This window comes from Protobothrops mucrosquamatus, unplaced genomic scaffold (genome assembly GCF_001527695.2).
Source record: "Protobothrops mucrosquamatus isolate PMUCROS unplaced genomic scaffold, P.Mucros_1.0 scaffold3456, whole genome shotgun sequence".
Taxonomy (NCBI): domain Eukaryota; kingdom Metazoa; phylum Chordata; class Lepidosauria; order Squamata; family Viperidae; genus Protobothrops; species Protobothrops mucrosquamatus.
The window spans coordinates 64773-75505 of NW_015389434.1; the positions used below are offsets into that span (position 1 = coordinate 64773).

Consider the following 10733-nt stretch of genomic DNA (forward strand, 5'->3'; position numbering starts at 1 on the left):
CCTCCTCCTCCTCCTCCTCCTCCTCCTCCTCCTCCTCCTCCTCCTCCTCCTCCTTCCTCTCCTTCTCCTCTTTTAAAAAGCTTCAAATTCATTTCAGCAATGTACTGCACACTTGTTTTTGCCTCTCTTCATATTCTTAAAATTAGAATTATCCAGTCTTGGGGCAAAACAGAGGTCTACTGGTATCCATTAGAATACAGCTGGAGAAGCGGTTCTTGGACTTTGCATCCAAATGGTTTGGCACCAGTTTGCATCCAGATGTTATCTTTCAGCAACCTTATTAGTATAAAATCTTATGGCAAAAAAACCCACAACCCGATAGTGTGCAGTACTCTGTAACCAAAGGTGCTGCTTTCATTCACAGGGGGGGAGGGGCAGTGTGGCTCCTTGCCAAGTGCCAACAACTGGAAAGAAAATAAGAGTAGGTGGTAATGGAACTGCGCGGTTTGTAGATTTTCGGGGTAGGAGTGGGAAATAGGACTTGCTGAACAACTACAGGTGTTTTTGCATATAATAAACCATAACCCACAGTTTGCAAGCCGCGAGCTAAGCAAAAACTGAATGATGGATTAGCTTGTTGGGTGAATTCTTAAAAGCCAGCAAACGCTATGTTAAAATAGTTGGACTCTAAGGCAGAGGCCCCCGACCTTGGCCATTTTATGACTTGTGGACTTCAACTCCTAGAATTTGAAGTCCACAAGTCATAAAGTGGCCAAGATTGGGGACCCCTGCTCTAAGGTGCTTTAGGACACTTTCTTATAGAGCAGTGATGGCGAACCTTTTAGAGACCGAGTGCCCAAACTGCAACCCAAAACCCACTTATGCATCGTCAGGTGCTGGGTGGGTGTGGCCCATTACGTGGGTGTGGCCAATTGGGTGGGTGTGGCCCATTGGGTGGGCGTGGCTACGGTGGTAACAGCAGACTGGGTGGGACTAAAAGGTTCAATCATTAATTCCAACTTTGTGAGATCTTTTTTTTTCCCGTGAGAAGTTGAAATTGACTGATTGATTGAACCTTTTTTTTTTTTTTTGCACACAGCGGCGGAGGCCTAAAGCGAAAAGGTTTTATAAAACCCAGCTGAAGGCCGAGGACTGGGGTGACGGCACGTGTGCCCACAGAGAGGGCCCTGAGTGCCACCTCTGGCACCCGTGCCATAGGTTCGCCACCACTGTTATAGAGAAACAGAAAGGGCATTTATCTAGCTTTTTCCAATGTCTGAGTATTTTTGTTTTCTTTCCTACTCTTTCCTATTCATGGAGAAGAATTCAGAATTGGAGCAAGCTAATGTGTCTACTGAAGTCTTATGTCTGTGTATGCCCACCTTTATTGCAGTCTGTGACACCAAGACATAACTCAATGCAAAATGCATTTTTTTCAACTTCCATAGCTCTAGAATCCCAAAATTAAGGCAATGTTTTGGTCCTTGTGTTCCCATTTTTAGTTTGCTGAGAAATTTCAGGAAGTGAAAGAAGCTGCCCGACTAGCCAGAGATCGGTCCCAAGAAAAAATGGAAACTTCCAGTAACCATTCACAAGTAAGTTATGATCTGACACCTGTCTGAAATGATCTAGAGTCTTCTGCTTGAGCAGGGGGCTGGACTAGAAGACCTCCAAGGTCCCTTCTAGCAATATTCTGATTCTGTTTCTGCTCTCTATTCAAGGATGCGGGAACGACTAATTTGTCATATCAACCTTGCAAAAGGCAAGACTGGCTTTCGACCGAAAGCTTTAAGAGCTTGAAATAAATTTTAATAATTTAAAATAAAGCATTGGCTGAGAAAAAAAAATGATTTCCTGTAGATTGGCTGAGTTTAAACGTTGGGCTAAGCTGTTGTTTCATCAGCACATTTTGATTTACTGCTCTGTTTGTGAATGCAGTCTCTGACTTCTGGACGTCAGAACTGAAGGTGATACTACAATGTATGTAACAACCAGGGGTCCTTGGTGCTCTCTGAGCTTGCTTGTTTTCTGGCAGATGTTTTATTAGCCAAACTGGCAAGAAAACATCAGCAAAAAAAAAACAAGCAAGCTCAGAGAGCACCAAGGACCCCTCATTTCAACCCTGAGCTACGAATATTCTCCTTTACTGGCATGTGAAAAATCACAGGAAGAACATGGTTCCTTTTGAGTACAAAGAGGGGATCCTATTGGAGCATTTTAATCCTTCCAGCTCAGATTTAACTCTCCCTATATTAAAAAAAAAAAGTTAACATTTCCTGAAGAAAAGATTCTCAATTTGTCCTTCTCTTCCCTTGTCATTTGAATTTNGAAGGAAGGAAGGAAGGAAGGAAAGAAGGAAGGAAGGAAAGGGGAAAGGGGGAAGGAGAAAGGGGGAGAGAAGGGGAGGGAAAGGAAAGGAAAGGAAAGAGCCATAACAAAGGGAAAAATATTTAGAGAAGTGATTTTATTGCACTTATAGACCATTAATCTCATTTTCCTCTCTCAAAATTACACAAGGTAGTTCTCTTTTCCCCATCTGCATTCCCTTTTAGTTGATAAATCTAGAAATCTCCAGTTCACTCTTATCCATCTTCACCAAACAAACAAAAAAAAATGCAAAAAGGATTTCCAGTCTTTCATAAAAAATAGTTGTCGTTTTTCTATCCCTGATCAAACAAATCAAGCTAGCCATTTTTGCAAGTTCTACTATTTTCACGATCCGCTTCTCCACTGTGTAGAGAGGACTCTTCCTCCTGCGGGGGTGGATAAATGGTGCGATCCTAAAAATCAAACAAAACGGTGCAACTGGATCGCATCCATTTTTGCTTCCGATGCTGCCGTTGTAGGGAGATAGTGATAACGGTAACTCTATGATGTGAGCATGTTCTGAATTATAAAAGTTTCTGCTTGTTCTAAGAGCTTTTGAGGACCAAAGAACATCTGGTGGCCACATATGGTGCTAGATAAACCCAACATAGCAAAGTGTTTTTTTTCAATTTGTTTTCAATTTGTGTTCTGGGAGAAGAGTCATGTCTTACATACCGAACGGATTCACACATTTCGCTTCATACCAGATTTATACAAGTTTAGGGCACATTTATATACCTCTTTCACAAGAATTCTTTTCAGCCAGGAGTATGTAAAATAATTTACAATGCATAAGGCAAACTGTAGACATGTTTGGATAATGCTGATTCTTTTTGCAGCTTGAGAGGACTAAACAATATTAAATAATCATGACTGTGCCCTCTTTTAATTTGTAAGAGTGTAGGAACGCAACAAAACGAGGAACCTAATGGCGATGTAATTTATTTTGTTTACCCTGAAAACTCCACTAAACGCAAAGGTGGAATAGGGAGGGGGCGTTTGTTCTTTTGCTCCTTTTGAAAAAAAAAAAAAAAAGACAAATCACAATTAAGCTTGCCCTGACAAATTTCAAGAGTGCCTGTGTGTATTTTGCCGTCCTTAGTACCTCCAACGTGAAGAAATGGGAATCAGAACTGCAGACGCTTAGAGAGAGCAACGCAAGACTCACGACGGCCCTCCAGGAATCCGCAGCCAGCATAGAACACTGGAAAAAGCAGTTTTCCCTTTGCAAAGACGAAAATGATCAACTGCAGAGTAAGGTACGGGATGTCACAAAATGAAAGCATCTGGGGTTTGTTTGTTTTTTTGCCGTTGTTGCTAAGATCCTCGTTAAATCTGTTGAGGGTGAAGAGCTTAAAACTCTTTAAAGATGGAGGTTGCTTTTCTTAAGGGGTCCCTCAAAATTGAATGGGCAATGATACCTTTTTCATTAGCCGTAGCAATAGCATGTAGACTTATATACTGCCCCCTAGCGCTTTAGAGCACTCTCTGAGCATCTTGGCCCCAACAGTCTAGGTCAGTGATGGCGAACCTTTTAGAGACCGAGTGCCCAAAAACTGGCCCCACCCGCGCTCCACTTCCCTGCTCCGCCCCCGCTCTGCCCCGCATCCCCCACCCCGCCTGCCCACAGGACCATTCACCGCCTCCAGGGCCCGCCGCAGATTGCCCAGGCAGCCCAGCAGCACCATGGCGGCCACGCCCTCTGCCCGCGTCCTGCAGCATCAACTGCATGATGGGGCGTGAGGGCAGAGTCTTGTCTACACTGCCTGGCTGCCATGTCCTTGGCTGCGCTGCTCTGCGTGGGCCACTCTCAGGGGCGACTCTCCTTCAGGGGGGGCTGCTGGAGAGGAGGAGGTCGTGGGGGGAGGCAAGGCTGGGGCAATGGCACGTGCGCCCACAGAGAGGGCTCCGAGTGCCGCCTCTGGCACCCGTGCCATAGGTTCGCCACCACTGGTTCTAGGTCCTCATTTTACTGATCTCGAAAAGATGGAATCTGGGTCAGCCTTGAGCTCTGTCAGGATTAAACTCCAGGCTATGGGCAGAGTTTGCCTGCAATACTGCATTCTAACCACTGCGCCACCAGGACTCATTGTTAGAAGGGATATATATATATATAGTTTTTACAGTTAATGTCGAGCTCATGTGCTAAAACTCCAGCCGAGAGTCTACTTCAAGTACAAAGTTTAAGAGGCCATGTTTTTTTTCTTTCTTTAAGATTGAGGAGCTGGAAGAACAGTGCAATGAAATCGATAAGGAGCGCGATCGGAACGCCCAGCTTAGCAGGCGTCTTCAGGAGCTGGAAACAGAACTTCAGGATAAGGAATTGGTAGGTAAAGGCCACCCCTGGAATACTGCATCCAATTTTAGTCACTACATTACAAAAAAGATGTTAAGACTTTGGAAAAGGTGCAGAGAAGAGCAGCTAAGATGATTAAAGGCCTGGAGACTAAAACATACGAAGAGCGGTTGCAGGATTTGGGTATGGCTAGTCTGGAGAAGAGAAAGACTAGATTACAAATTTACAGGACACATTAAAACATAACAGTTCCTAATCTATTAAGTCACAATAAAAGGCATTAATTATACAATATCTGCATATAAAAGCCACTCTCTCAGGATAATGGAACGTTGTCTTTGGCAATGGTTCCGAAGCTCTTCCAGACTTGACAGCAGGGTTGTTCTCGCTCTCTTTTTTAATCATTATACTTGTACAAAGGAGTGAGCTTTTCACCGGAGAATCTCTTCTAAATTTTGCCCTTCCTGTTTCGGGTTTAATCGAACTCCTGAACACAAGCACACAGACCAGGAATGTTGTAGGCTTTGGTTAAGAACAATGGCCTGTTATACAGGGTATCCTGGACCTAACAGCAGTTTGTTTACTGCCATTCGAACTTACAAGGGCACTGGAAAAAGTGACTTATGACCATTTTTCAGACTTACAATCTTTGTAGCATCTCCACAATAATAATAATAATAATAATAATAATAATAATAATAATAATAATAATAATAACAACAATAATAATAATAAATTTGCCATTAGTCAATTGCAAAAGGCGCCCTTACTAGGAACTGCTTCCATCCTGTGACGATATCTGTAATACCATCATACATCCACATCTGCCTATTCCAGGTCCTTGGTAAGGACTCGATAGGTAGGCAAAATGCCAAATCCAGTCTGAACATCTGGCTGACTGTGCGATGATCCATAATAATAAAGTTGGAAGGGACCTTGGAGGTCATCTAGTCCAACCCCCTGCTCAGGCAGGAAACCCTATACCATTTCAGATAAATGGCTGTCCAGTCTCTTCTTAAAAACTTCCAGTGTTGGAGCATTCACCGCTTCTGGAGGCAGGTTGTTCCACTGGTTAACTGTTCTAACTGTCAGGAAGTTTCTCCTTAGTTCTAGGTTGCTTCTCTCCTTGATCAGTTTCCATCCGTTGCTTCTTGTCCTGCCTTCGGGTGCTTTGAAGAATAGCTTGACTCCCTCTTCTTTGGGGCAGCCCCTGAGATACTGGAAGACTGCTATCATGTGCCCCCTCGTCCTTCTCTTCATTAAACTAGACGTAGCCAATAATAATATAAAATAAACCCCAAATCCAGACACTTGGCAACCGGCTCATATTTATGACGGTTGCAACCGTCCTAGAGTCACGTGTTCCCGTTTTGTGACCTTCTGACAAGCAAAGCCAATGGGGAAGCCAGATTCACTTAACAACCGTGTGACTAAGCTAACAACGGCAGGGATTCTCTTAGCAACTGGGGCAAGAAAGGTCCCAGAATGGGGCGAAATCCCTTGACAAATGTTTCCACGTAGCGACAGAAATTTTGGGCTCAGTTGTGGCCGTACACCCAATCAGTTCAGACTAATAGAGGTTGACGCCCAGATTCAAAGGTCTTCTGCCCATCAAGCTTCAAAGGAAAAAGGGAAAACGAGCTTTTTTCACCCAGCCTCCTCCACGGGGGACGGCACTCCTAATAGTATTTTGTAACTCTCCAGACTTGTGAATAGGATGAGCTGCCTTTTCATTGGCTGGCGAGGTTTTGCCCGGCGTGTGCTTCTCCAGCAGCGCCCCGGGGTTAGCAAGCTCCAGCCAGCGCTAGACGGAAAGCTAATTTTGCTTTTGCAAGACAGAGCCTGTGTGAATTCCCCTTGGAAAGTGTGACAGGGTGGAAGGAGCACCTGTGGACGCTTTCTGAGTGGGGATGCAAGGCCAGGAGGAGAGGGCAGCGGAGAGAGAGAGAGAAAATACATTGTTTTTCCTCTTCAGCTGCAGACTATTTTTTTAAAAAAAATATTTTATTAGGTTTTATAAGGGTAGAAAGGGGATAGGATTGGTGTAGGTAGTGGGTGGGGTTAGGGAATAGGGTTGGGATAAGGGTAAGGGTAGCTACAATAGTGGTGTTGCTCCCCACAAAGAATTCAACGCTTTAGCAAGCAGACTATCGTCCGGGTACAAATATTGAATGACAGTAGTTAATATAACACTAAACAATTATAATCACTGATAGTAAGAATAATCAGAGAAGTAAAGCTTAGTGAGTAAATATCATCCATCGTGTTAAATTTCACAATCCTTTCTCGCTGTAACGTAATGCTAACCGTTGATAAAAAAATTTTCCCCATGTTTTAAAATACACTGAATCTTCTTTCTCTTTAAATCTCTAAAGTTAGTCTATCCGTTTCTGCACATTCTAAGATGTTCGTGGTTATAATCTGACCAGGTGGTAAATTTTCATTTTCCCAAAATTGGGCAAATGCAATTCTCGCAGCTGTCAATGCCTGTAGTATTAAATATTCATTCTCTTTCCCATAATCAAGTCCTAATATTCCTAACAAAAACAGTTCTGGCTTAAATTCTATCTGTATTTTAGTCATCTTTTCCAGCTGCAGACTATATTTGTATATGCTGTCGTGGAATGGGTACGCCTTGAAGGCAAGATGGGAAACAATGGGAGGTTTCTGAATTCCCCCTTTTACACCCAAAGTCCCCCCTTACAGGAAGCAGAGCCCCCAGCCCTGTGGAGATTAATAAGCAGCAATATAGGCTTAACAAAATGCTCCCTTTGCTAAATCAAGAAATCCTTGTTCTGCCCAATTGGCTTCATTATTCCCCTTCCACAGTGGCCACTGAAAAGAATTCCAAGGGCCAGCTTGACCTAGTGGTTAAGGCATCAGGCTTGAAAGCCAGAGGCTCTGAGTTCTAGTCCTGCCTTAGCCATGAAAGCCAGCTGAGTGACCTTGGACCAATCACCAGGAGACTGTGAGTTCTAGTCCCGCCTTAGCTATGAAAGCCAGCTGGGTGATCTTGGGCCAATCACCAGGATGAGTTCTAGTCCCGCCTTAGCCATGAAAGCCAGCTGAGTGACCTTGGACCAATCACCAGGAGACTGTGAGTTCTAGTCCCTCCTTAGCCATGTGTCAAAGCAATGACACCATGAAAGCCATCTGGGTGACCTCGGGCCAATCACCAGGAGACTGTGAGTTCTAGTCCCGCCTTAGCCATGAAAGCTAGCTGAGTGACCTTGGACCAATCACCAGGAGACCATGCATTCTAGTCTCACCATAGCCATGAAAGCCAGCTGGGTGACTTTGAGTCAATCACCAGGAGACCGTGAGTTCTAGTCCCACGGTACCCATCAAAACCAACGGGCTGGTTTTGGGCCATCCTCTCTCTTTCTGCCCAACCCACCATGTAGGATTCTTGCGGTGGGTCAAGTAGGAGGAGGATGTTATGTTGGAGATATTAGCTGCCTTGAGTAGTGTATAAAAATAATGAAGGCAGAATATAAATAAATGAAAAAAAAATTATTCCCCAGCCATTTAAAAATGCTATCTTCTATCTTGCAGTTATAATGCTCATTACTCCCCTGTTAGCTAGTTGGCGCTGTTCTCTTGGCTGGTGCTGATCTGCTGTTTTTAGAAAGAGCTTCTCTGGAGCCAGTCCACCCAAAAAGTGTCCCATTGGGGATGGAGGAAGTTTTTCATGAAATCCCTTCCCCAACTAGTCTGGTTTTCTTCTTCAAGATGTTGCCTTGAAGGCTAAGAGTTCATCCTATTTTGTATCAAAGTCTTCGCTCGCCATGGAGGTTGCTATTTTAATACATTCTCTTCTCACCGCCCAAGGGTAACACAACATTTTAATGTATAAACATATCTTTGTATTTGGACTATTTATTAAAGCAGAAGGTATCATTAAATGTTGAAATTATTGCCACGTTTGCAGTAAAGCACGGCAATAAGACATGTTTTCCCCTTAAGTTAACATTTTAATGATTCATTTCCTTTGACAGTGGAAAGTTCCCCGAACGCTCAGGTGCTAGTGCTTTCTCCTAATGTTTTCAAGATATATTTAAGAAAGTGGGAAGGTGAGGGTGTATATGATTATAATTTCATGGCATGCACATTTCTCTAGGAATTGGAAGATCTACGGAAACAGGGCGAAATTATACCTCAGCTCATGACAGAATGTGAAACGGTTTCTCAGAAATTGCAGGTATGCATAGTTATTAGTCTTTGGTAAAACATGTTGCGGTTTAAATAAAAGATTGCTCCAACCCTACAGCCAATATCTTTTTTTTTTCTTATAGGCAGGGGACAGGGCCAATGATTCATGCTGATATAAGTCAGGAGGGTGAAATTGGCTCTTAGTGAAGCCAGTTCCATGGGTAAGGATTGAGAATAGATAGTCCTTTAGGCATTGCTAAGCTATAAGTCCCATCATCCCCCACCATTAGCCCTACTGGTTGTGGCTGCTGGTGGTTGCTTGTCATTCATCAGTATCTAGAGCAGGGGTCTTCAAACTTGGCCCTTTTATGACTTGTGGACTTCAACTCCCAGAATTCCTCAGCCAGAATTCTGGGAGTTGAAGTCCACAAGTCATGAAAGAGCCAAGTTTGAAGACCCCTTGACTTGTGGACTTCAACTCCCAGAATTCCTCAACTAGCATGCCTGGCTAAGGAATTCTGGGAGTTGAAGTCCACGAGTCATAAAAGGGCCAAGTTTGAAGACCCCTGATCTAGAGGGTTACAGATTCCTCCTCTCTCCAAATTCCTCATCTCTACAAGAAGATATAGCTACAATATGTTCATCTTATTTATACATATGAGCCGTTCTTCCCATTTATGATTTGAAAATGTTCTTCCCGTTTTGAGTGGAAATCACACAAACCGCTAAACTCACCAGGTAATGTCTTGTTCAATCATCAATGGCATGATATACCACTATATAACATACGAAGAGCAGTTAACAGGAATTGGGTATGTCTAGTCCAGGGGTAGGCAACCTTGGCTCTTTTATGACTCGTGGACGTCAACTCCCAGAATTCCTGAAGCAGCCATGCTGACTCAGGAATTCTGGGAGTTGAAGTCCACAAGTCATAAAAGAGCCACGGTTGCCTACCCCTGGTCTAGTCTAATGAAAAGAAGGACTAAGGGAGATAGGATAGCCGAGTTCCAATATCTGAAGGGTACCTTCAAACTTTCTTTCTGTTTTGCCAGGTGGCTGAGAAAAGGAATAAAGACCTTGAAGAGAAAGTCAAAGCTTTAAGGACGGAAGTAGAAGAGAGCAAACACCGGCAGAATAACCTGAAGACAGAGCTGCAGACTTTTTTAGATGTCCTAGACGGAAAGATAGACGAATTGCAAGATTTTCGGCAAGGACTCTCCAAACTGAGTGTCGACAATTAGGGGACAGCAACTTTCCCCCACCCCAAAATATTTGGCGTGTGTGTGTGTGTGTGTGTGTATATATATATATGTGTTTTAAACCTAGGTATATGTTTCTACAAAAAAGTGAAAAGATGGGTGTTCTTCCTTACAATGTGATTTGTACATAGAGGCTAAAGACTTTTTTTTTCCACTTCTTTTTTTTTTTCCGTTCTAAAAATTACTCCTTGCTTCTTCCTTCCTTTCTTTAAGAAAGAGGTGACAACTTTTGTTTTTTAGATCTTACTGTTCTAACCCATTCTGGGTTTGTAAGTAAACGGGGGGGGGAGCTCTCTTGTCTCGGGAGATCTGAACCTCAGTTTACCTTAATGTAAAGTTGCAGTTGCAGTGGGTGTTGTATGGAGATTTTGATTTACCGGTAAGCATTTCCAAAATGCTCAGCTGCTGCCCATGTATGACTCATTTTATGGTGCAGGCAGCAGTGAAGATGGAACAGAGATTTTAGGAGCAACCACAGAGTTGCTCCCCCTCCTTCTTCTCCTCCTCCTCCTCCTCCTCCTCTTCTCCTTCTCCTCCTCCTTCTTCTTTTCTTCTCTTTCTCCTCCTCCTCCTTGAAATACCTGTGATGCCTTTTTCTAGAGGATTTGCCATGTTCAATGTGCACTTAACCCCCCCCCCTTTTTTTTTTTTTTAGATTGCAACATATTAAGTGAAGCTTTCCCTGTCACTTTTGGCAGAATGAACGTGCACTTTATCAT

At 43.4% G+C, this 10733-nt stretch overlaps 1 protein-coding gene across 1 annotated transcript in view; it reads left to right on the forward strand.

The window, feature by feature from the left end:
- HOMER2 (homer scaffold protein 2) overlaps window positions 1–10003 on the forward strand; it is a 53173-nt gene extending 43170 nt beyond the window's left edge. Inside the window, exons 4-8 of the mRNA XM_029286369.1 lie at window positions 1443–1535; window positions 3381–3566; window positions 4523–4633; window positions 8724–8804; window positions 9808–10003. Of these exons, the coding sequence (XP_029142202.1) occupies window positions 1443–1535; window positions 3381–3566; window positions 4523–4633; window positions 8724–8804; window positions 9808–9996 (660 nt within the window). The 3' untranslated portion in view covers window positions 9997–10003. The remainder of the gene's footprint in view (window positions 1–1442; window positions 1536–3380; window positions 3567–4522; window positions 4634–8723; window positions 8805–9807) is intronic.
- The last annotated feature ends 730 nt before the right edge of the window (window positions 10004–10733 follow it).